The sequence below is a fragment of the Mytilus trossulus genome, chromosome 2, assembly GCF_036588685.1.
Source record: "Mytilus trossulus isolate FHL-02 chromosome 2, PNRI_Mtr1.1.1.hap1, whole genome shotgun sequence".
In the NCBI taxonomy this organism is placed as follows: Eukaryota; Metazoa; Mollusca; class Bivalvia; order Mytilida; family Mytilidae; genus Mytilus; species Mytilus trossulus.
In genome coordinates, this window is record NC_086374.1 from 54,252,228 (window position 1) to 54,277,793 (window position 25,566).

Consider the following 25,566-nt stretch of genomic DNA (forward strand, 5'->3'; position numbering starts at 1 on the left):
ACCTTATAAACCTTGTTCACTGATCAATGAAAATTGTCTGACATGCATTAGACCTTATTAGGTACACACATACCAAAAATAGTTATCCTATTACTCATGATGAGAGAGAAAATTTACATTACAAAAAATCTGATTTTTTTCTTGAAGTAGTCACTGAACCATGACAATGAAGTCAAGGACAATGTGCATATGACAGATGGAAACTGCATATCATAACTTATGTAGTATGGAGCATCCAGGTCCTCTAAATTTTGAAATATTGAGCCTTTAAGATGTTAGTTAACACGGCAACTTGATCACTATCCTTATGTGGAGCTCTCTGTGACAACAGTCACAGGCTCGACAAGAATGAGAAAAAGGATAATGGATATATGACAGACAGAACTTTGAACATACAGGATATCTACATCCAAGGTATGAAGCATTCAGATTTTCTACTTTCTGAAATAAAAAGTTATATACAAATAGTTAACCCTGTCCCCTTGTAGTCCCTATGTTGCATAAGGCCAGACAAAAATGAGCATAATTCTTCCTTGAATAGGTGGGGCTTGCAATAATTGAAAATTTTTGCATCCTCAAATAAATATTCTACCAGGTTAAAGATAAGTAAAATATTTCACTGGAACTCCCACTCATAAGCATAAACTTTTATTAAAAAACATTTGATATGATTTCAATTAATAAAATCAAACACACAATGAATTTATATATTTTTTTTAATTGTAAAAAAATAGTGACATATAATACAAGCAGAAATATCCTGCAGTTAAACAGGACGTTCATTACAACGAGTACAAACTATTTCAGATTATTAATAATTATGGGTAAAAAATGAGATTTAATCAAAACAGTAACAAATCATCACATTTAAATCACATTATAATATATATAAGACAGCAGAGTACATGACATATCAAACATTCATAAGTATATTTGGTTTTATAAGCATATATCTGGTATGATTCCAAAGTAACTTTACTTTACTTCAATGCAAACATTTAAGGTGTACATGTATAAGCAAAGTTCTCCAGGTGTAATCCTCAACCTGACATAGTAAATCCAGGTCTATGAATCCCAAGCATTCTGTATGACACTACTACAAACACTCACATAAAGACCAACAAACAGACAGACATACATACATACATGTATTCAACTAAAACACAAAGAGTATAGAAAATCTCCAAAGAGGTTTTTTTTTATGTGAAATTGTTTACAAACATAAGATTGATTACATGTTTATGGCAGCTACATTGAAAGGATTAAAAATCAAGCTTATAACACTTTTGTCTTTTAAATCCAGGAAAAGGTTAGAATTATTTTTCCTTTTCCGTTTTTCTTTTTAAATACATTAAATCAAATCAAATCAAAGAACAAAAATGTCTTTCCCTCAGGTATAACCAAGTGAATCCCCTTTCAAAAAGTTGTTCCTAACATTTCTCTGCCACATGTTTAAAATATAATATTGTTACAAAAGCTCTGTTTTACCTTCTCTTTTACATAAATATACATGTAGCGTTTAACAATATAAGATGTATTCAATATCAATGAAAAACAATCCTGTTATGCAATGCTTGAATTTTTTTCAGAAAATGAGCAAAATAGTACAATTTCCTTATCAGTCACCTCTTTCATTCATACTTGTATACCAACATTTATAATCATTTTACTAATCACTAAATTACACATGCCTGCAAGTTATAAACAATGTAAATCAAAATATGACGATTACCCTTTTCAATTAAGATTTAACTTTTTATTCTCCATCTATCTTGAAACAGGGAAGACAAAATTTTAAATTATACAAAAGCATCAAGTTCCAAAAAAAATCTTGTCAGCAGATTGTAGCTTAACACTTTGTTTTATCAACTGGAAGTTGGGGACCTGTATATAAATTGCAGTAACCCTAAAGATATGTAAAATTTTCAATAAATAGAAACAGAACTACAGAATAAAGAGCAATTTAATTGTTCTTACACCAAAAATAAAAAAAATAATACCCACCCCTCAATACTATAACCACATATTGCAATATTGAAGTAAGTATGTAAGTTTTATCAACTCCACCTTAAACATGTAGACCTGAGACTTTATTTCTTTAAGCACATTATCAGCAGCACTATCAAGATGTTAATTACAAGTCACATGGACAGACAGACAAACATATCGATTCACATACACCCCCAGAAACTTTTTTTTTTGTATCTTGCAAGCAGAGGGAGGGGTATAATAATTGCACCATTGGTTGGATATCTATTGACAATTAACTAAGCTATGATGTATCCTTTAGGAAATATTATGCAAACCACATTAAATTCTGAAATGTTTCCAAAATTTCTATTTAAAATAAGATATCACCAAAGACAAATATTTGCCACTGAACATATTTTTTTGTAACTACTATATCTTATTCTCTTTCTGATTAACTGCTATGTTTCAGTAAATCATACATCTCAAATAATGCATATATTATATAAAACTGGCAATGTCAAATTTGGTTTTCACTAAAATTTCGAAATTGTGAAATCACAAAACTTGAACATTATGAGTTTCAATGTTGTTTTATACAAATGAATATGTCTAAAAGTACATGTATACTGAATGCATTTGGATTGAAAATTGGTGAATTCGATATAACTATTTCCACAAACTAATTGATAAAAAACACTGAAATTTCTACTAGAGCCAATTTCTATTAAAAAATAAGTAAATACTCAAAAATTTTGGAATGCTTCAGAAAAATATGTCATGGTTTTTGAAAACAAACTTATCCTAGAAACCAGGCTTAAAATATGTATGCCAGATGTGTGCTTTGTCTTCAAAAGACTCAAAGATGACGCTTTAATCAAAAAAGTTTTAAAGGCCAAATAAAGCACAAGTTGAAGAGCATAAAAAATGAATAACATATACATAACATCATAGTTAAGACTTATTATAGACTAACACATACATAACATCATAGTTAAGACTAACTATAAATATCTTTCATAAATGATAAACAAAATTTTGAAACAAATTTAAACCAGGTGGATGGCGTGACTTGAGAGAAGTTTTGCAATTTGTAACTATCATGTGCAACATTCACAAAAAATAGAAATAACAAAATTTAACTGCACCAATGAAAAATAAAACAAAATCCCTTAGTAACCAAATCATGAAGGTAAAACAAATAACCATTGGTCCTCTGGGTTATCATTTAACAAAATAAACTTAATAAAAGTTGCTGCAAATAAAACTGAACCACCTTTCAGTGTTCTCCAAAGTATATTTAAATAGCACTTTAAAAATTTGAAATAGCACTGCTTCCTTCAAATTATACCAGAACATTTATAATACATTATATTATAAATTTATTTTGTCTGCAGCACTATGACTAAACAAATATAGTGCCATGGTAGCATGCTGTTTAATGGCCCCGTGGAGAACACTGCCTTTGTAAATAAACAAAAACAAACAAAAAGGTTAAAATAATTGTCAGTATTCTCTTAATAGATAATAGAATTCCATGAATTAAAGGGGGTTCCTAATACTACAGGGAGATAACTCTGTAAATATCAGCTAAACGTTTTAATCACTTTGTTCTGTTAAGGAAATATTAAGCTTCTCAATGAACAAAATTAGATTTTATCAAACTGCTATATATCCAATGAAATTTTTACGAGGGAAGGATGGGTTCAAGTTTTTTTTATTTTTTTTATATTTTTGTCAAAGGGTATACAGAATATTATGAAAATTAAACAAGCCAAATTAATTTTAGTCAAGGTGTTAGGTACTACCTTAATGAAAAAAGGTATTACAATGAAACAAAATTTCAAACTCCAAGGTATAAAATCATAATGGGAAAAATCAATAAAACCTAAAAATCAAACACTGGACATTATGAACCAACAGAATGAATGGAAAACAACTGCCTTAAGTTTTGTTTTTTTCTAAAGTTTCTATCTTTCAGCTAATAATGCTGCTTTGTCAAAGAAAGGTTAAAATATGAATGATGTAATAATTATAAATTTATTTATAGCTATAATTTTAAATTATAGTGTTGTCAATGTAGGGAATGATTACTGGCTATTTCATTTTGGCAGTGGTGTGAGGGCAAGGTTATTTAACAATTTCTGAAATTGCAAAAAATAATAATCCTTTCAAAAATTATGCTAATTGATTAAAAAGAATAAATGGCACAATAGTGTTCTGTCACTTTAGTACAGAAATGTCATTTGTGATGTCAATTTAACATTCTTAGCATATCATAATTTTGCTTATCTATTTTGTTGAAACAGATATGAACATCCCATCCCAAATAGATATTTCTGGCTTTTCAAAATCTTGTAGCAAAATATCTTAAACTTAACAGGATGTGGTAGTACATGTATCAATTTAAACAATTTTAACAGATTAATTGGGAAAATAAAAAAACGTCAAAATTAACAATCAACCTATAATAATTATAAAATGGTTCAGACATTAACAAACCGTTTCTATATAACTGACTATATAAATATTTGAATAGTACATTACAATAATACAGCTAAATATATGAGATTTAAGCCTCTGTTAGTATGGTTTTCTATATCCTTAACAAAAAATACATGGCACACAACTAATAATATACTGCTAAGAGATGATAATTACTTCAAATAAAAAATATTAAATATCGTTATCTATTGCATATAATCAGAAAGATAGAATAAGAAAAAACATAAAGATCTTGTAATGGGAAAAAAATTGAGACAAACTTAACTTCTGTGGACAAATTCTTCTCACAAACCATACTTAAGCATTTATTTCCTCTCAAACCTTTTTTTCTTATCAATGTAAAAAAATCTTAAACAGCAGAAAATAGTTTTGAAAGAAATAATTTTTACTGTTAATAATTCTTAATAATTCTCATAAAGATTTTTTTTTTTAACTGTACTGTAAAATATTGCTACCACTTGAAATATCCTTAAAGTTACAATATCAACTATATAAATAGGTGCTAACTAAGGAAGATACAAAAATAAAGACAGCCTCAGTCTGATTTCTAGTCACATGGCATATAACTTCCAATCAAAAAGCCTGAACATTAGTCTAAATCTCTTAATTATGCAAGTGCTTATAAAATTGTAGTAAATGTATCGCAGTTTGATAATGGACACTTACAATAAAGTATTTATTATAAACACCTAAATAAAAATCTACATTAAGACATATTTACACCAAGTGCAGTCCGAGTCTTTTCATAAACCACATAACTTATACTAACTGCTGGAAGAACTTTGAGAAAATTAGGTGTCAAACCACGATACAGTCCCAATGGTCCATCTTGTTTGATGATTTTCTTAAACATTCCTGACATTGTGTCATGTCCTTCTCCTATAAAAAAAAACACAAATTATATGTTAATTTTTTAAAATTTTATAGTTAATTGATGGAAGTCAGGAATAAGGTTCAAGGATCAAAGGACAAAATATTTTTTTGGGTGGAAATTAACTGATATTACTTTAGTGACTTTTCTGTCTGTAATTTATGAATTGGACAGCAACATGAATGTAGTTTCAGTTTTCCATTGTCATTTAAATTTGTTTTTATAAGAGGGTGGCAAAGGGGGGTGCTTGCACGAAAAAACGTGAAATAGTTTCTGTAATGAACGTTGCACGAAAAATAAATACTTGTATGTGAACCTTTTGTGACTGAGTCACTGTCTTCTTGTATATATAACGCTTTGTTTTACTTGATATTCCCGATGTAGTATACACATTTATAATATAATTGGTTTACGACTGTTAAAAAAGTATTTCTTGATGATCCCTGTCAAGTGTTTGAATTTTATTTGAAAAATACGAGCACGCAAAATAAGACTTTGAAAATCACGATGCATGTGAAATTAAATAAGCAGAACACGTTGAATGAGGCACCTGTCTTGCACGACTGAACGTCAAATAAAAAGTAAAAACATGTTGAACGTGAAATAAAAACGGTGATCACGTTGCACGAAAATAACCCTTTACCACCCTCTTATAAGGGTTTTCAAGATAATGGGCAAATAACATGTATTATTTTCCTACATTTAGAATGCATAAATATACATCAAGAAATAAATTGGCGATAATGTTGGAAAACAAAAAGAGTTAAAAATGAAGTATTCACAAATACTCTTCCTATTACAAGTACAATCTTGGTTGATAACGGATTCCTATTCTCATTTTGCCTCATAACTAAACACATATTTTTTGTCATGATTATAGTGGTAGATTATTATGAATATAAACATATTATATCGTGCGAGTAGTAGGTGACCATTGATTGAGTTAGACAGGTGTTTGACGAACAGAATTACATTATATAAAATACGTTTGGGAGAGTCTTCAAGTCACCATTAGAGACAGGTGACTGCCAAAACAAGTATAGGTGAATGTTAAGGCAGGCACCTCCCTCAATTATTTTGCTGAAATCAATATACAGTTCTTCCAAGCAAACTTTTTCATTTAATGAATTTACAAATATTTGCATGATTCAGTGATATTAATATATATTGTTGTGTCAACATTTAGGTTACTAATTGAAAACATCATCCTCTCCATGTTAAAAGCTGATTTTTTGTATTTAGAATTTATGAGAAATAATTTAAAAAAAACAACAACAAAAAACAAGCAGGCAACCATGAAATGGAATTAATTACTTTAAAACCAAAAGTACACCAAGATTTTAAAAATTTGATAAACACCAATAAAAAATTTTAAAAAATAGAATAAATGCACAAAAAATTCACTTGTATCAGATATTCATAAAAAAAAATTACAACACTTAACCCTTTCCTCCATGGATTTTTTTTTTTTACATACTAGATTCGCATAGGATTTTTTCAATAAAAAAAAAATCATCAGGTTTAAAGTATTGATGCATTGTGAAAACAAATATTTCATCAATGAAATTCAAGTCAGATGTTCTCATGGATATCCTTTTCATATTGGATACAATTTTTTCTAAGTCTGATCCAGACATTTCATAGTCAGAGCATTTCAACTGAGGTACTACACAGGCGTCAAAAGGCGTCATTATGGAGTAAAGGGGGTGGCGTCAAAAGGCGTCATTATGGAGGAAAGGGTTAAAACAACGAAATGAAAAACTTAGAAACCGAAAACAATGCTTTTTTGGTATGTTTATTCCCTATGATGAAGTTCTTATGACGTATGAAGGAACAAAGATGATAGCACTGTTTGTTGAAACATATTATACATGACACATTGATTAATTTACAGTGACAACATATCTTCACACACAAACCATACATACTTGTCTTTATATGTCTCTCTAGAACATAAAATTCACAGAATCAATTTGTTGATTAATTATTAAAAATACACAAATATAGAAAGTTGGACATTGGTTGGTAACTTTCATTACTTGTATTTATGTGAACAGTGACCTATAGTTATAAATTACTGTGTCATTTGGTCTCTTGTGGAGAGTTGTCTCATGGGCAATCATACCACTGCTGGTAAGATCTGACTTACTGATGATGTGATTTAAAAATCAAGCATTTATCACTTATAGTTACTGCTTTATAGAAGACAATAAGGACTATATAGTAAACTCTAAAAGTATTTCCAATGATTTTTTTGGTGAAAAAATCCCAATATCAGACAAAAAGAAAGAACAAATAAGTTGATAAACCAATTCCTTTCAGAAAAAAATGAATCCTGGGACCATGGTAAATCTAATTAAATCTGAAAGTTAAAAGCAACCAATATATGTATAAATCCATGATAATCAGTGTTATTCATGTCTACGAATGTCTTTGAATACTTACGTTGTGCCTGAAGTCTTGTTCTGACCAGAGCTAAAGGATAACTAGCTAACTGTCCACATGTACTACTACATGTACCACAAGCTAATAATGCAAATATTCCTGGGTCAGCTCCTCCTGTTCTCTTTGTGTAGATGTTTCTTAGTGTCTGAAAAAAAGAAATTTCAATATCTAAAAGCCTTTATTCCAAATGGATTAATTTTCCAATTCATTGTTATAAGTATTATAAATACAGTCATTAGAAAGCAATTTGATCCCTTACTGAGTAAACCAAAACAAAAACCAAACTTAGAATTGCTTCATTAAAGAGAAAGAACAAAAGAAGGTTGGCTTAATATAAGATATGAAAACACCTTTAGATTTGTTTGTTATACTTTAAAGACGGCTATAATATCAAGAAATTAATACATTCTGATGAATAGAAGCGGTCAAGTTATAATTTTGTATCAATTTGAATTGATATTTCTGCCATTTTTTGCAGAGTTATCTCCCATATCAATGCAAATCTCCATAGGAATTTTAAAATCGCGATTTTTGAGTTTTCCTCAAGTTAAATCTTATGGGACTTTTTCTGTGTATATTTGGGGTATAATGCTAAAGATTAAAACTTAAAAATATTCTGTTGCAAAATCTTCAAATTTAGGGTCAAATTTATTATTAATTGACTGAGATAAAAGCAGGGCTTGCTTTCATCTTGCATTATCATGTTCTCCTACTGAATTTGCATTTAGTTTGCTGCTGGAATTCTATCATCATCATTGAAAATTGAAATTCATTTATAGCTGTCTTCTGACTCAATAGGATGGTAAGAATGCTTTTTTTTAATATCACATCCAGATACTATCATATACTGTGGATTCATTATTATTCTTTGGATACCAATTTTCGTGGCTTTCGTGGGTAGAGTCTAACCACAAATTAAATGTTCAACGAATAACAAATTTTCTAAAGGCTTGTATGCAGATTTCGGCAAAACCACGAAAATAAGTATCCACGAACATGTAAGTTTTCTTTAATCCACAAAAATTGGTATCCACAAAAATAAATGAATCCACAGTATATGATTTGACTGCGGTTTGTTAATAGCAATTTCGGTAAAATTTTGACCAGATGAAATTTGATTTGATGAAACAATTGCAATTGGATCATAATTTTTAGTAAATTTTAATAGGTGGAGAGCAACACCTGTTATGAAGACTGGATAACATAATTTTTTAAACTAACTTCAGTTCGTCCATATCAACAAGCATATAAATAAATACCGGTCAGTTATGCAATAATTAAAAAAAAAACACCAGAAAATTCATACCTCTCAAGTAGCAGATTTCCCCACTGATATTTTATTTATGAAAATTCTGAAGTCACAGATTTAAATAACTATTAACAATGATTTTTTATAAACAATTCACCTTAGCAAATAAAAGAGCATTCACAAAGTGTAAAGATCAATATATAGTGGATTGTTCTTACCTCATATATAGCCAGATCTATACCAGCATATGGAATAATACCAAGCATATTAGGAACATAGCCACGGTAAAATACTTGTGCACCTTCTGACTTGTAAACTTTTTTTGCACAGTCAATGATACCATCAAACTGACCGGTCTTCCTCAATGCTAATCTTGTCTTTAACACCTGTAATTACAAATGTTCAATTTTTATAGTCTTTTATTTAAACTCTAAAAACTGCTGTCTAAATTTAAACAGTATTTATCAAAAGATTAATGGGAAATGTGTCCTTAAGACACAGATGATGCCATGATTGCATATAATGTTATAAAGGGACACAACTCAAGAACTGTTAGTGACACTACCCAAATTTGTATTCAATCTTAGTTTCATAGTAATAAGCATGATGTGTATACGTTTCATTAGATTTGGTTGAGGCTAACCTAAGTTAGAGATCAGAAATGGAAAATCCAGCAATTCTTCCATTTGTAAGCGGGCAAAACTTTAGATCAGTAAAAGTGACACCACAAAAATTCAAATTTATCTGTATTTTGTGGTAAAAAGCATTGTGTATTAGTTTCATAACATTTTGATGAGGCAAACTTAAGAGAATGGAAACGAAAAATTTAGTAATTTTCCATTTGTAAAGGGGCTTAACATTACATCAGGGGCATACAAATATTTACACACCAAGAGATCAATTTATACATTTTTGTCAATCAAAGCGCGAAAGCGCTGTAAAGGCAGTTAATTACAGGTTGTGTGTATTTCTAGTCCAGTTATATCATTATCTTCCATAGAACAGAGGTGGTATGTAGAATTTAAGATTTAGAGTTCTTTTGTACCTTAGTTCACCTATATCTATAGTCTACTGTTTACAGTATATTTTCTGTGCCTCGCCATGAAATGCATTTTTAGCCATGGCCTTGTCAGTTTGCTTTAAATTTATGAGTTTGACTGTCCCTTTGGTGACTTTCGTCCCTCTTCTTTAGACATATAAGAACTTTTCCTTTTCAATATAAATAGACTATTTTTAATTATTGATTGTATAGGCATATTCTATGACTCCCATAAAAAATAGTTCACAAAGATTGACTAGTCTCTGTACTGTGTGTATAGCAAGAACATCAAGTAACATAATGGTAAATGTACATAGTAACATGTCAACTATTTTGATGACCATACCTGCCAACTGTCAGTATTTGCAGAGTATTTCCCCCATCGAGCTTGAGGCTCCCAAATGGAAATTTTGTAAGAGCAATTTTGTCGACTATTTAAAGAAAACAATTTATTCAACAATGGCTATAAGCTTGTTAATGCAAGAAGAAGCCAAAAACCACATTAGAATATATTTGAAGGGAATCCATGACAATCGCCCCATTAGCAAATAGCCCCACTTTTTCACTAACTCGCCCCACTTTAAAAAAAAACCTGCCCCAACCTGGATTACCAAATCGCCCCACTTGTGAACTGTGTTAAATCCCTTAAATATTACTCCTGCCAACTCGCCCCACCTAATAGAAAACGTTACTATCTAGATAAATATATTATTAACCAGGAAGAATTTAGTAATGCCAACTCGCCCCACTTATGTAAAAAGTTGTTCTCCCGTTGTATCATGTGTATATAAGTTAAATTCTGTTAATATTACTCCTGCCAACTGGTCCCACCTAATGGAAATCGGTGAAATCTAGATAAATATATTATTAACCAGGATGAATTTAGTAATGCCAACTCGCCCCACGTATGGAAAAAGATGTTATCCCATTGAATATAAGTTCAATTCCTTATATTGCATTATGATACAATTAACAGGTTTCTTTTCAATTGTTATGCAAATAACTAAGCTTCAAAACTTACATTTATTCTTCAGTATATATCAATAATAGTAATTAAATTAATTTTCGGTTTGTTTGTATTCTGTGTAGATTAGTTTTCATTAAAGTGGTGCGAGTTTTTATTTTTAATTATATATATATATATATTAATCTAAAAATTACTGTTTTTTTATAAGTAGGGCGAGTTGGCAGGAGTAATATTAAACAGGGTTCTCGCTAAGGCGAGTCCATGAGTCCTGGACTCAACAAAATCTGTCTGGACTCACCATTTTCAAAAATGGTGAGTCCACAAATACATCAATATTGAAATATTTTGTATAAAAACTGAACACAGTTACCATGACTCACCGTGGCCAAAAATGACGAGTCCCTGGACTCGCCTTCAAAAATCCTTAGCGAGAACCCCGATTTAAAATGATTTAACCAATTTCACATGTGGGGCGAGTTGGCAGGAGTAATATTAAACATGATTTAACCAATTTCACATGTGGGGTGATTTGATAAATCAGTTTGTGGTGTTTTTTTAAAAAGTGGGCCGATTAGCCAGTGGGGCGACTTGTCCTGCTTCGATTTGAAGCCCCCCTTGAAGGTTTTGTATGACTATATGAACCATCTTTCACATAAAACCCCCATGTGCATTTTGAAAAGTTGGCAGATATGTTTCTAACTCCAGGCAAAATCTACCGGTATGAATGAAAAAGAAGTTTTCAATTAAGGCTCTGTGGCCATAACAGCTGTCTCATTAGCATTTTAACCACTTCCCATATTTGCAATTAAAACAATAGAAGAAAATTTTTCAACGCAAAAACAAAACTTACTTGTAAATATGAAATTCTCTTTACGGTATGAGTTTTTCTCCTTGTTTGAGATTGTACAGTAGTACCTGTAACTGCTTATACCTATTTCGTATTCACTTTTGCTTGATAAACTCACTTAATATCATATACATTGTACCACATCTCCTTATTTTTATATGCATTCCAATAACATGAACAATTGTAATTCAATTCTATATACCAAAGCAAAATGAACTGCACCACTTTCATTCACTAGTATGCATCTTTTGGCAAAATACAAGACTTTGTTCTTAGATGACACAATTAATATAATATATATTTATTGATAAAAAAATAAAATTTAGTATACAACTCTTTAACAGTATAAAAAAAAGCACAGCTGTGTCATAAATTGTGAAATCTGTGCTGAAAACATAGACATTGATGGTATTTGAGTAATTCCATATGTGAAGCTCAACATTAGCTCGTCAGTTGGTGGTGGACAGTTATAGTTCCTTTCTGCAGGCTAGGATGAATGACTTTTCAGGAAAACCAATTTCACAAATCAAAACTTTCCTCTAGCATGTCTAGATTTCTCCTACAATATTCATCCAGTTTAGTTCTTTTGTTTTAATTGGACACCGTCCTGATTTTTAATTTTGCAAACCATTCAGTCTCTCGCTTGCAAATGGTGCATGAAAATAGGATGGGTATGGCAGTAGACAAGTCTCTTTAAAGTGGGTTTGTGCCCTGAAAAAAAGTTTTACAACTTAAGTTTAATTGAAACTTGTGCAACACATATACCTAAATAACTATATAACATAGAAGAGAGCATCATTCGTGTCAATGTTTTGTTCCTGTCTACATTGTCATTGATATTTTTTCAGAAAGCCTGAGGCATAGCTCATGAATTCCTGTCATTAGACATTACATCCTAAACTAACATAATTACTGCTAGAATGATTATCAGTATGATATACGTATACTATCATTGTACAGCCCAAGTCTTCAGTATATATAAGTGTTGCATTCATTCACTCCTGTGTTCAGTCGTTCAAAAATTTCTAAACATCAACAAATGAACTTTAATAACAACAAGAAAACACTAGAAAAGATACGTACATACAACCCGTGTTTAAGTGTATTTGAAAGAGAAATAAATCCGGTTAAACGATGTAAAAAGGAGAAATATATCTGGTTTAACGATGTATAAAGGAGGAAAAATTGTAGATATTGCATTACGATGCGTTCTACCTAATAGCACGTGGATATGTTTACATATTTAGACTTGACCCAGTATGTCACCGCCGTCGTTTAAACACTTGACTACAGTCGTGTATAAGCTAGACAATAAAAAGCTTAAGCCTGTACTATTTGTGTGAAGTAAATGTGTTTGTTCTGTACATTTAAATTGTTTTACCTGATAGCAAGAACGTATATCTATCCGTTTCCTTCTCAATTCACTTTGTTAAATTCGTCGAGCTTCTTCAAAACATACGTATTACTGCGCCCCGAAGTGAAAAAAATATGAGAAATCCTCGTAAAATAATGCTATTTTCAATTTTGTGGAATCCATTTTGTTATATTAATTATACAAAGATAAAAAAAAAGTTACGATTAATTATGAATTTGCATATCATTATACGGAACGTTTATGGACTATTTTTTAAGTCGGTCATTTTGGCGGTAAATCATGTACACATACACACGTAGATTGGCTGGTACCCGATTGTAATGTTACACATCAAATATATCAAATAGCTAATACCCGGAACGTAGTACCGGGAACCAGGATAATACGTAGATAACATACGTAACTAATACCGAAATATACGGTTTCTCGTTCATAAACCGAATTCCGCTTTGAATTATAGAAGATGCAATATTAATCATGTTCAGTCGACTTTTCATTGTTATATCAACGTCTGAACTAATTAAAGAATCTTTAGATGTCAGATAACACTTGGAAATTGACCCGACCTCTTTCCACACGGAATATACAAATAATGATAGTTTGTAGTCAGGTTGACTGCTTATAATGCAAAATACACACTTTTAACAAGTTCTATAAAACGAACAATACACACTGATCGTTTCTTTAGTCCCCAATGTAAATGAAAGAAACAAAAACCATATCATACCATAAAAAGAAGAGGAGAAATTCGAACATTTCCGGATCTATATCTGGCCAAAAGACCCCCAGCATGGATTGCGTATGAAAAGATGAACCTCATGACTTAAAAGTCAGGCCTTAAAGCACTGCCTTTAAAAATGGGATTCAGAAACATGTTTCGATTTTTTTATGCAATTGATCTGCTATAAATGTAAATATTAAACAAATACCTTAAAAAATCCAACACTGCTCTTTTCAGAGAAACACTCTGGAATTGGGCAGTCATTTTGACAATTAAAGATGAATGTGTCCGTGGACATAAATGCCCCCACTCAAGCTTGCTTATAATATTTGGAAATACTTTTGGGACGGACGAAAGGACAAACTGAAGACAGAAGGACAGTCAAGGGTAACACTTAATGCCCCTTTAGCCTAGTGACAGGGGCATAAAAATGGGCCAACGACTCAAACAGAAGTTACTATGAAAGATACTAAATCAATGGAGAAGATTTCAGGTTATAAACATAGTAGATTATACAAAATAGGTAATCACTTTCCTTGATATCTTGTCCACATCACCATACTAAAACAGGGGCAAATCCATCCATTTTTAAAAGGGGGATTCTAAACATATGTCCCCATTCAAATGCATTGATTGGTAAAAAAAAAATGGAAGTGTTCCAAATTTCAAAGATATTAATAATATTTTTGTTTACTTGCTAACCATAACTGGTTTTATGGCAATCAATATGTGACACTTTAATAAACAAATTTATTTTAATAGGGGAGAGGGAGCAGCCAAACTATCGCCATAGAAATGGGATGTGTCAATGCTAATACATCTGCATACCAAACATCATTGACCAACCACTTATAGTTTCTCCTAAGCTGTTAACCTGACCTAATCACAAACTAATACATGTAAAATAGGCAAAAAGTTAAGTCAATAGACCATGACAAAATCCATAAATTATCCATGGAAATGAGATGCCAACACTTGTGTACAACTACAAACCAAATAGCACTCATGGTTCCCCATGAACCTCACCATATCCCAAACTAATACATAAATCTTTTTTTCCTACTTAGAGAACAATTTTGCCATCACAAAATCTGAAGTCCTGAAATATTTTCTATTATGGTATCAACAGACTGTGATAGGGATTATTTTACTTAATAACAAACCTCCATTGGATAGATAATTGTTTGTGCTGTAGCTCCTGCCAAAGATCCAGACATTAATCTCTCCACCATTGTTATTTCGCTTCTGTCACCTTTGAACATGGATTTATACTAATAAAAGAAAAGTTTGTATCATAATGCTAAATCAATGAAGTATGATTTCAGTTTCTTTAATTTGTGTACCAGTCAAAGGTAAATGTAGATCAGTACTAAAATTTATACACAACACATTTTTCATTTATAATTTGTTTTTAAAAAAAATATGTCAAGAAAAACAAGGTTTTAATCAAGCAACATTTTTAATATACATCATATAAAAATGTATAGATGAAATCAGTATCATTAACTATCGTAAATTCAGAAATTATTGCGTGCATTTATTAGTGATTTTGTCATTTTAGAATAAATTTTGATTTTAATATTTGCAATTTTGAGAAAAATCCTTTTTAATTCATACAAAAAATTTCAAAATGTGAGTTTCAATTATTGTGATTTTAACCCTGTGGCATTTTTTTCGCAATAATAAAAAACATCACAATAATTTCTGAATTTATAGTAATTGATAGCAATTTTAAAAATAATCAGTATCACATGCCTCCTTATGTGAAAATCTTTCTCTCTACTACTACAATTTACGAATACAAGTAATTTAAAAAAAAGGTCATTATTCAAATCAAACCCTTACAGAAAATACAATAAAAGTATAATGAAAACTAGAGGCTCTAAAGAGCCTGTGTCGCTCACCTTGGTCTATGTGCATATTAAACAAAGGACACAAATGGATTCATGACAAAATTGTATTTTGGTGATGGTGATGTGTTTGAAGTTCTTACTTTACTGAACGTTCTTGCTTCTTACAATTATATCTATAATGAACCTTGCCCATTAGTAACAGAGAAAAATATTTCGTAAAAATTTACATAAATTTACCAAATTAATGAAATTGTTAAAAATTGACTATAAAGGGCAATTACTCCTTAAGGGGTCAATTGACCATTTAGGTCATGTTGACTTATTTGTAGATCTTAGTTTGCTGAACATTATTGCTGTCTACAGTTTATCTCTATCTATAATAGTATTCAATATAATAACCAAAAACAGCAAAATTTCTTTAAAAATTACCAATTGGAGGGCAGCAACCCAACAACCAATTGTCTAATTCATCTAAAATTTCAGGGCAGATAGATATTGACTTGATTAACATTTTAACTCCTTGTCAGATTTGCTCTAAATGCTTTGGTTTCAGATTTATAAGCCAAAATCTACATTTTACCCATGTTCTATTTTTAGCCGTGGGGTCCATCTTGGTTGAATGGCCAGGTCATCGGACACATTTTTCAAACCAGATACCCCAAAGATGATTGTGGCCAAGTTTGGATTAATTTGGCCCAGTAGTTTCAGAGGAGAAGATTTTTGTAAAAGATTACTTAGATTTATGAAAAATTTGTAAGGGTTCCACGGAACCCAGTGTCTCGCCAACTTTTGCTGTAAATTGCAGGCTCAACAAAAATGAGGCAAAAAATCAATAAAAATATACCTCTTGATACTATCCTATGATTGTAAGAAGGTTCTGTCAAAGTTTGGTAAAAATCTAGGATAGTTAATGAATCTAATAAATGTTTTGAAAACTTTAACTGCAGACTGTATGTAATGTTAACTTGAAGAAAATCTAAGTCAATTTAAAAGTAAAATACGGAAAAAATGGAGTTATCTTTATACAAAATTTACTTCTGGATACTATCTTATGATCATAAATAAGCTTCTGTCCAAGTTTGGTACAAACCCAGGATAGTTTAAGAAAGTTATTTAAATTTTAAAAACTTTTACCACAGAGTGAATGTAATGTTTCCCTGCAGAAAAAACTAAGTCCATTTAAAAGTAAAATACGGAAAAAATGAATTTATTTTTTCATAAAATTTGCTTCTGGATACTATCTTATGATCATAAACAAGCTTCTGTCCAAGTTTGGTACAAACCCAGGATAGTTTAAGAAAGTTATTTAAATTTTAAAAACTTTTACCACAGAGTGAATGTAATGTTTCCCTGCAGAAAAAACTAAGTCCATTTAAAAGTAAAATACGGAAAAAATGAATTTATTTTTTCATAAAATTTGCTTCTGGATACTATCTTATGATCATAAACAAGCTTCTGTCTAAGTTTGGTACAAACCAAGGATAGTTTAAGAAAGTTATTAAAATTCTAAAACTTTAACCACAGAGTGAATGTAATGAATCCCCGCAGAAAAAACTAAGTCCATTTAAAAGAAAAATACGGAAAAAACGGAATTTATTTTTACAAAATTTACTTCTGGATACTATCTTACGATCATAAACAAGCTTCTGTCCAAGTTTGGTAGAAATCCAGTATAGTTTAAGAAAGTTATTAAAATTTCAAAAACTTTAACCACAGAGTGAATATTTGTGGACACCGCCGCCGACAACGACGGAATGTAGGATTGCGTAGTCTCCTTAGTTTCCTTATCGGTGACCAAGTTTTTTATTGGCTCATTCTTTGAAGCTATATTTCAGTTTTGTGCAAATTGTCATAGAACTTTTTTTTTATATTCCGATAAAAATATATGTCAACACCTCTATTTTCCCTATCATTTCATTGAAAAATGGTCCCTTTTACATACCTGTTAAAAAGTAAAATTTTGAGCTTAAATGGTCGGTGACCCTTAATTTTTTTTTCGACCAATTTGATTCATTTATTTCAAAGAATAAAATAACTAAAAATACGGCACTTCTGTTAGAAACTTCTACATGTTCTATTCAGTGTTCTCCCCAGGCCCTTAAAGGACCACGGGCCCGCGATGTATAATTTTCTACCGCGGTGGTATCGTTCTTGCCGCGATGTATAATTTTTCTCCGTGGTGCTAAAAAATTGACCAGTTCTAACCAGTTTAATCCAGTATTGACAAGTAGATTGTTTACACCACGTGATCGATTTACCTGGTTGAGGTTAACCTTGATGATTGGATTTAATCGATGTACATGATTCTTTTGTGTTTTAATTAATTAAGAGATCATAATTGTAATAACAGACTTGTGAGGGACAAGCAGACATTTGTTAATGAACCCTATTACGCCAGTCTCAAGTCAAAATAATTTGCCCTGTAAGAATTAATTGTGGAGTTACTTCCCCTGATTTTGCTAATTACAAATAAATGCTCCTCATATATAATTTCTCATTGCAAATAAAAATAAAGTACAAATTGAATGCAAAATTATATTAGAATGTTACATTAAGGATAAAAACATTCTTAGAACATACCAACGAAAATGTTTTGCAAATTATTTTTGAGAATCATACCAATATTGATGCACAAACATATAATAATAAACAGGTATTTTTTTTATTGTAAAATCTATATGATTGTAACAGGTTTTTTAAAGCCTTCTGCCACAACTTTCATACTTTCCCATGCAGGACAATAGCTTTGAGAATAGTTATCTTTTATAGAGTACTCTCAATGTCTGTAACAAAGTAATACCTGTTAAAATTAATTTGTTGCCTAAAAAAATCAGGTTTAAAACTATGGAAAATAGTTTTTAATTTACTGAAGGTTCTGTATCAAAATCTTGTTCAAAGTTCATTGTTATGGTGAAATCAAACATGGGGAATGTGTAGTGTAACTACAAGTATTGGGACAAAATGGCTTGATCAAAATATAAGAAGTGACTTTAGCTTAAAGACTAATTGTGCTTTCTTTTATTTATTCTTCAAAGATATTAAAGAATACAAACTGTTTATTGATTTACTTATTCTGCCAATAATTTTCTGACCCAAAGTCCATCAACACAGTACCACAGTAAACAAAACAAAGGCAAACAGGTTATGACACAAAGTAACAAGAAAAAAATAAGCGACGCAACACGACACAAAATACTGTAAAATTCATTTCGTCACGCGTTACCCTGGTGCTATCCCAAAATCCTGGGGAGAACACTGAGGCCAGAGCCACCTTATATGTGGCAATGTTTTTTTTATTATGAAACAAATGAATGCTTATTATGTTTTTAAATATTTTCGATTTTTCAATTATGTTCAGTTTTTGGTTTTACTACTTGTGTATTTCTTTTAGTTACTCTGAATACTTACTTGTTCATAAGCCATAAATTTGATAGCAGATTCTGGTGCAATTTTAAGAACATTTATAAAATTGCCCCTCCACAGAGATTTAACTCCTCCTTCTTTGACCATGTACTGCAATCCATTTACAACACCATAATTTGAATTTTTACTTCCATGAACCTATAAGAAAGAAATGTTACAGTAAAAGCCATTTTCATTCTGATCTTAATTCAAAGAGGAAATATGAAGAATTTCAAATTTTGAAAATTTAACAATTTTTGAGTAATCTTAAATACAATCAAAGGAATATTTTTTTTTTTTTATTGTTGTAAAATTTGTTTATTTCTTCCTGATTTCACTTCTCCAAGATAAAGTTTTTCTTAACTAGATATCGTAGAAAAAAACAAACACAGTATAGGGTTGTGTGTTCGCTACAAGATCACTATTTATTATAACATCTTTACAGTTGTTATCATAATGCTAGCAAGATTGGAAAATACGTAGATACAAATTGTGACAATTCTTTTTATATCACAACATGCTCCTCCCATATTTCTTGCCTTAATATTGGCATTAAAAATAGTTTGTCCTACATACATGACATCAAGTGTATTCTCCTTAATACAAATTCAGAAATTGGAAATACCATTTATTTGATAACTGATGATTATGTCTGACCTCTTATTATCATAACAAAATTCTATATTGATGATGAAGGATAAATATTTTATCTTGAGGCTCAATTTACCTGCAGGAATATTTTGATACGATCCAGCGGTGCAGTAGCTGTTCTTGATACAGCTCCAGCAATTCCTCCTGCCACTAGGTGACGCCACCACATTCCTGTCTGCATTTCCTTCTCTGTAAAATCATCTGGTACAATTGCATTCTCACCAATGTCTATAATCTGAAAAGATTACAAGTTCTATAATTTTACATTTCAATATTGGAAATGAATCAGAGCAGTAGTTGTTGTGTTCTTATCTAATGCTTACCAAATATTCAAAAATAGCAAAGGCATTGAAAGTTGTTTGACATCTAATGCTGACATGAATCTGCATCTTTTCATTTTATAATGTTGATAGTGATAACTGGGCTATCATATTACCAGTATTGTATAACTACAGCTAAATCTCATCTCACCTCACAAGATAATAAAGGGCTGCACAATACAATAGTCGCTTTTTCAACGAATAAAGTTCCATACCTCCTCAATGTCAATTCAGAAATGAATAAAACAAAAACTAAAGGGAGGTTATTCTAATAGATATAAACCAGTCACCAAAGTTTTATGAAAATTGCTTTTGAGTAACTAAGTTATTGTCTGGAACTGGCAAATATCCCCTTTTTTATGAATTAAATCCCATAACTTGGAAGGGTCCATTAAAAATTTGTAAAAATTAAAAGGGAGTTTAAGTTAACAGATATGAACAATTCACCAAAGTTTCAGGAAAACTGCTCAAAGCACTTTTGAGTTATTGTCTGAAAACTGGAGAATCCCCCCTTTTTTTATTAGATAATAAAACCCTGTCCTGGGAAATGTAAAATCTTAAAATTTACAAAAAATCAAAAGGGAGCCCCCCCCCCCTTCCCTTCCAAAAAAAAAACCCATCATTGCCACACTCATATACACAATTGCAAACAGATGCAAAAAGAAAATCAGTGCTTACCTCATTATTAAGAAGATCACATCTTATTATGTGAGTCCATCTAGCATACATATGAATGTTTTAAGTTGTCACATGTTTTTTATAAGTATTTCATCCTCATGTAGTTTTATCTTATGATTAATGACAGGTTAATTACACCTCTCTCTGTTTTACCTGTTGTTTTCCTTATTAATTTCCAAAAAAATCATGTACAACATGCATGATGTTGTATACACTGATAAAGAAAGTAGATTTAACTTAACTGGAATTAACCAGTTACATGTAGTCTAAGGGAGATAAGGCACACAAAATATAATTTATTACCTAACAAATTTATTGTTTATCTTGCACATTTTTCATCATCTTTATTGAAAGAGGAACCTAGACTACTTAAACAAAAACATTTATTGCAGTTAGTTTTTCTAAACTTTGTTATATGTTTGATAAACATTAACACTGATGTTTAGTTTGCTTAAATTAAAAAGGAAATTACTCCTTTTTTTTTACCTCCAACACATTATTAATTATTTCTCATTCATGTTCTTTTATTTTATCTGAGATAATTCAAATAAATTCATAGTAAATGCAGGTGTCCTAAATAATTTCTATTTTGGTTACTGATAACTCTTTTTGGGGTACTCACACATTTTTTAAAGACATGCACTGAATATATTTTTATTATTAAAACTACTTTTTAATTGGGATCTGTCTTTTGTCTTTATACTACTTATTTTTTCTATGTCTTTCTATTTATTCTTGTTTTGTGCTGCTACACTACTGTCCACGGTTAGTTGATGTCTGTCACATTTGTTATTCAATTGCAATCATCGTTTAAGTAGCTTATTTGTTTTTATAATCAGAACATCTTCACAAAAATATACAGGGTTTGCTTAGAACAATGCTCCTTTAAACTTCTAGCCTTTACTAAGGTTCTCAAGAAATAAAAGATGAAATATCTTTTAATTTGTAAACTTAAATTATAAATGAATTTCATTCTTGTAAATAAATTACATTTTATAAATGAATTATATTCATTAAATCATAACCTTAAATTACTTTTGACCATTGCAACATGGTATCTGTGGAATTGTTAAAAAAGCTTGGAAAAGAAAAATTACATTAAAGGTTTCTTAATCCCTGATGACAGTTTAAGAAGTAGGACTAATCAGAACTATGAAAATCAAATATAAAGGGAAAATTGAATGTGGTGCTTCAAAACTTCATGATCTTGAAACAAAACAACTACTACAAAAGTTTCAAGCTTGTGTCTAGACAATAATATAATTTATGAGATTGAATTTACCAGTATAAACTAATAACTTACTGTTGCATGTCTCCAGTAATGAAGTATATCCTCTAGTTTAGTCACACCAGATGACAATATTAAGTAGTCTCGCCATTCAGACCAATTTATCTTCCTAGATCCATCTTTATCCATCCTATTAATAAATTGCTTATGTTAGAGACTTGAAATTTTATGAAATGGATGTTTTTAAAGGGATGAGTCATATATTTATACTTACATTTTCATTAATTGATCTGCTTCTTTCCTTTCTACCTTCATGCCTAGCTTCTTGAAACTTTCCATTATTTCATTCACATCAATAGAACCTAAAATATAAAGAAACTTTAAAATATTTTTTTCCCCCAATTTGTTTTCCATCTTATTTTAAAAAATGGATGATTTTTAAAGATATGAACAAACAATATATGAAAAAGGGTATCTTGAGACTTTCCAAAAAAACAACTACATGTAGAATAAACTACTTTGCTGAGTGCAGCTGGATACGACCAAAAAGGTCAAACCCTGAATAGTTTGGGCAAAAAGGGACACAGTATTCAAGCTTGATACAGGTCTGAATTTGGATTGTAATCAAATATTTGATACATTATATAGGTTTCTGATCACACGTAATAAATTTAATCAAAGAACATACGATAGGTTAAATGATTTGAATTTAAATTCAATTGAAGAGTTCTTGTTTGTGTGCAAAAATCTTGAAGAATAAAAATTTACCCTCTCCCAAAAAGAAAATTGTTTTAACACCCTCCCCCCCTCCCCTCTCTTTTTAAAAACTCTTAATGTATTCCGACAATGACATGACAGCAATATACAACCTCAAAATTTTTTGATGGTAGTATTATAAAATTAAAACATTTTTTTATGGTCACATTCATTGGAATTTATACTTACCATCACGATTTACGTCTACTTTTGTGAAGATCTCGTGCAGTCTTTTCTCGTGCTCAGAAATAAATTCTACAAATTCTTTGAATGTAATCTGCCCATCATGATTTGTGTCATGTCTCTGGAAAAACTCCTGAAAAAAAACAACTAATATGTGGAAAAATGTGTATTCTTGCCAAATTACTGTGTTTATTCTGTTTTTCTAAATGATCATTGATGCCAAACTCAACAACCAAAATTAGTTTAAACGTTAAATATTCAATTCTTGGGCAGAAGTTTTTTTTATAAATGTATGGAAAACTATGGATACCCAAAATTAGATTAAGAAGTTGAATGGTCCTAACTAAAGAAATTTATCTCAACATTTCCTTTAAATATGAAATGAATTTAGACCAGTCCTGAATTTTTAAATATCATTAAATCTGACTCTGAGATTATAACAATCACTTTCTCTACTCATTGAATAAACATGCACCAAAATATAGTTTTGAATTCAAATTATTTATATAGTTGGTCTAGAATTATTTTTTTGCACAAGATGGTGATGACAGCTTCAGATTAGGGTAATCTTGTAAATGCTCTTTTGTTTCGATGTTGGAAAGATTTCGGCAGAAAGAACTAACTAGCCGAAAAGTTCTTGAGAAACTTAATAAAAAGTAAAATCACAAAAATACTGAACTTAGAGGAAAATCAATTCTGAAAGTCCATAATCACATGGCAAAATCAAATAACAATATGCATCAAAACCAAATGGAGAGGAACTGTCATATTCTGGACTTCTTTCAAATGTAGAAAATGGTGGATTAAACCTGGTTTTATAGCGCTAACGCTCTCACTTTGATGACAGTCTCATCAATTCCGTTATATTTACAATGATGCGTTTACTTAGCAGACGTCGACACAATAAATAAAATAGTCAAAATATGGGTTCGTCCTCTGGGTTAAATGTTCGACCGGTGGAACAAAGTGACTAGCTATAAAGTTCCAACAGAACATATCAACTACATGTAGTTAGAAAGTTCCTTTTGGCCAAATAAGTCCAAACTGGAACTAACAAACTAGTACAAAAGTTCCAAAGTAACTTATCAACCAGACATAATGTTCCATTTGGAGAATTGATGCAAAGTAAAAGCCTATAAAAAAAATATGACTCTACATTTTCAAATAAAACTTGATGAGAAAGACATATTTTCCATGCAGAATATGTTGTGACACTATGAAAACTATCATTTTATTTATTAAAGGAACATATAAATAAAAACATTATAGGAAAAATATGAAGGGAGGGTGGTGTAGAATATTCAAGAGAGTAAAACCTCAAGTTATATAGCGTAGATACTTCATTTCAGGTTGTTAGTGACTGTTGACATATGAGAGAAATGAATAATATTCAACTAATATGTGTAGGCGTATCATATCCTTAGAATGTTATTCAAAGAGTTAATGAACTGGAAGGACAGGTAAAAAAAAAAGCACCTGTGCATGACCAGGCAATTGTGCCACTTTGAGTTCCGATAAAGCTGTGCTCAAGTCTATTATGTCTATCTTTCCATCCCTATTTTTATCTATTTTGTTAAACAGTTCTTTGAGTTTAGCTGTTTCCATAGGATTCAGTTTGGATGCGTCTTCTTCGCCACTAGACATCGTGAACTGTATGTCCTGATCCTGTCAACAGTAGACGATATTTTGGTTGAACAATCCCGCAGTGAATGTAAGATAGTTTCTAATTGGTTAAAGCAAATGTTGTAGCTAATAACCACAATATAAGTTTAATAAAAGTGTTCAACAACGTTTATATAAAACAAGCCCCACTGTTCTTCCATTTGTATTTTCTGCTAAACAATGAAAAAAACCCCATATATTTACATGTTTAATATATCTAATGTTATTCAAAGAGCTTCCTATGGGAGTTTGATATTGCACAAACTGTATATCGATATAATTTAACTTGAATCGCTGTGTTTAAAGTTTATAAATTATACTTAGACATAATAAAAAAAAAATGTATTATATTTACCAGAAAACAAACATTATTCATAAACCGTTACAATGGTCACTTACATCGTTCATGACAGAAATACTAATATTTACTTCTTTCTGCTTTATTTCAACCAATCAAATAGAAAAATAAAAGATGCAATTTCTAAGGTTTTCATAAGTATTCATTTAATTCATAAGTGCATGGGACTAGTTGGTAGGCCCAATCTGACTGAAATACTGATCATTTGTACAAGCTTTGCTTACAAGGATCTGAAAACGGTATTTTTTACTTTCTGCTTTAACGAACTTTATAGGTTTTGTACGATTGATACAAAACGCTTCAAAAATTGGAAGGATGAAATGTCATTGGCTGATTTTAAGAACAGAAAGTTAGATTACTATAAACATCGACCTAATTATACTAGTAAATTCTGTAACCATGGACTTTTAAACTAGTAATATTTGTCCAGGGCACATTTATCACTTACATTATCAGATAATTATAAGCAAGGCTTAGACACATATATT

The 25,566-nt window shown here is 30.6% G+C and overlaps 1 protein-coding gene across 1 annotated transcript; it reads right to left on the reverse strand.

Moving 5' to 3' along the window:
- Nucleotides 1-698: 698 nt before the first annotated feature.
- On the reverse strand, nucleotides 699-24,767 carry LOC134707579 (calcium-binding mitochondrial carrier protein SCaMC-2-like). The gene is made up of 10 exons (XM_063567480.1): nucleotides 24,535-24,767; nucleotides 23,065-23,191; nucleotides 22,394-22,481; nucleotides 22,195-22,309; nucleotides 19,970-20,128; nucleotides 19,249-19,401; nucleotides 15,151-15,258; nucleotides 9,257-9,424; nucleotides 7,790-7,934; nucleotides 699-5,352 (listed from the first exon to the last, which is right to left on the reverse strand). Exons 1-10 carry the CDS (start codon nucleotides 24,700-24,702, stop codon nucleotides 5,180-5,182), a joined length of 1,404 nt encoding a protein of 467 aa, XP_063423550.1. The 5' UTR covers nucleotides 24,703-24,767; the 3' UTR covers nucleotides 699-5,179.
- Nucleotides 24,768-25,566: the final 799 nt, after the last annotated feature.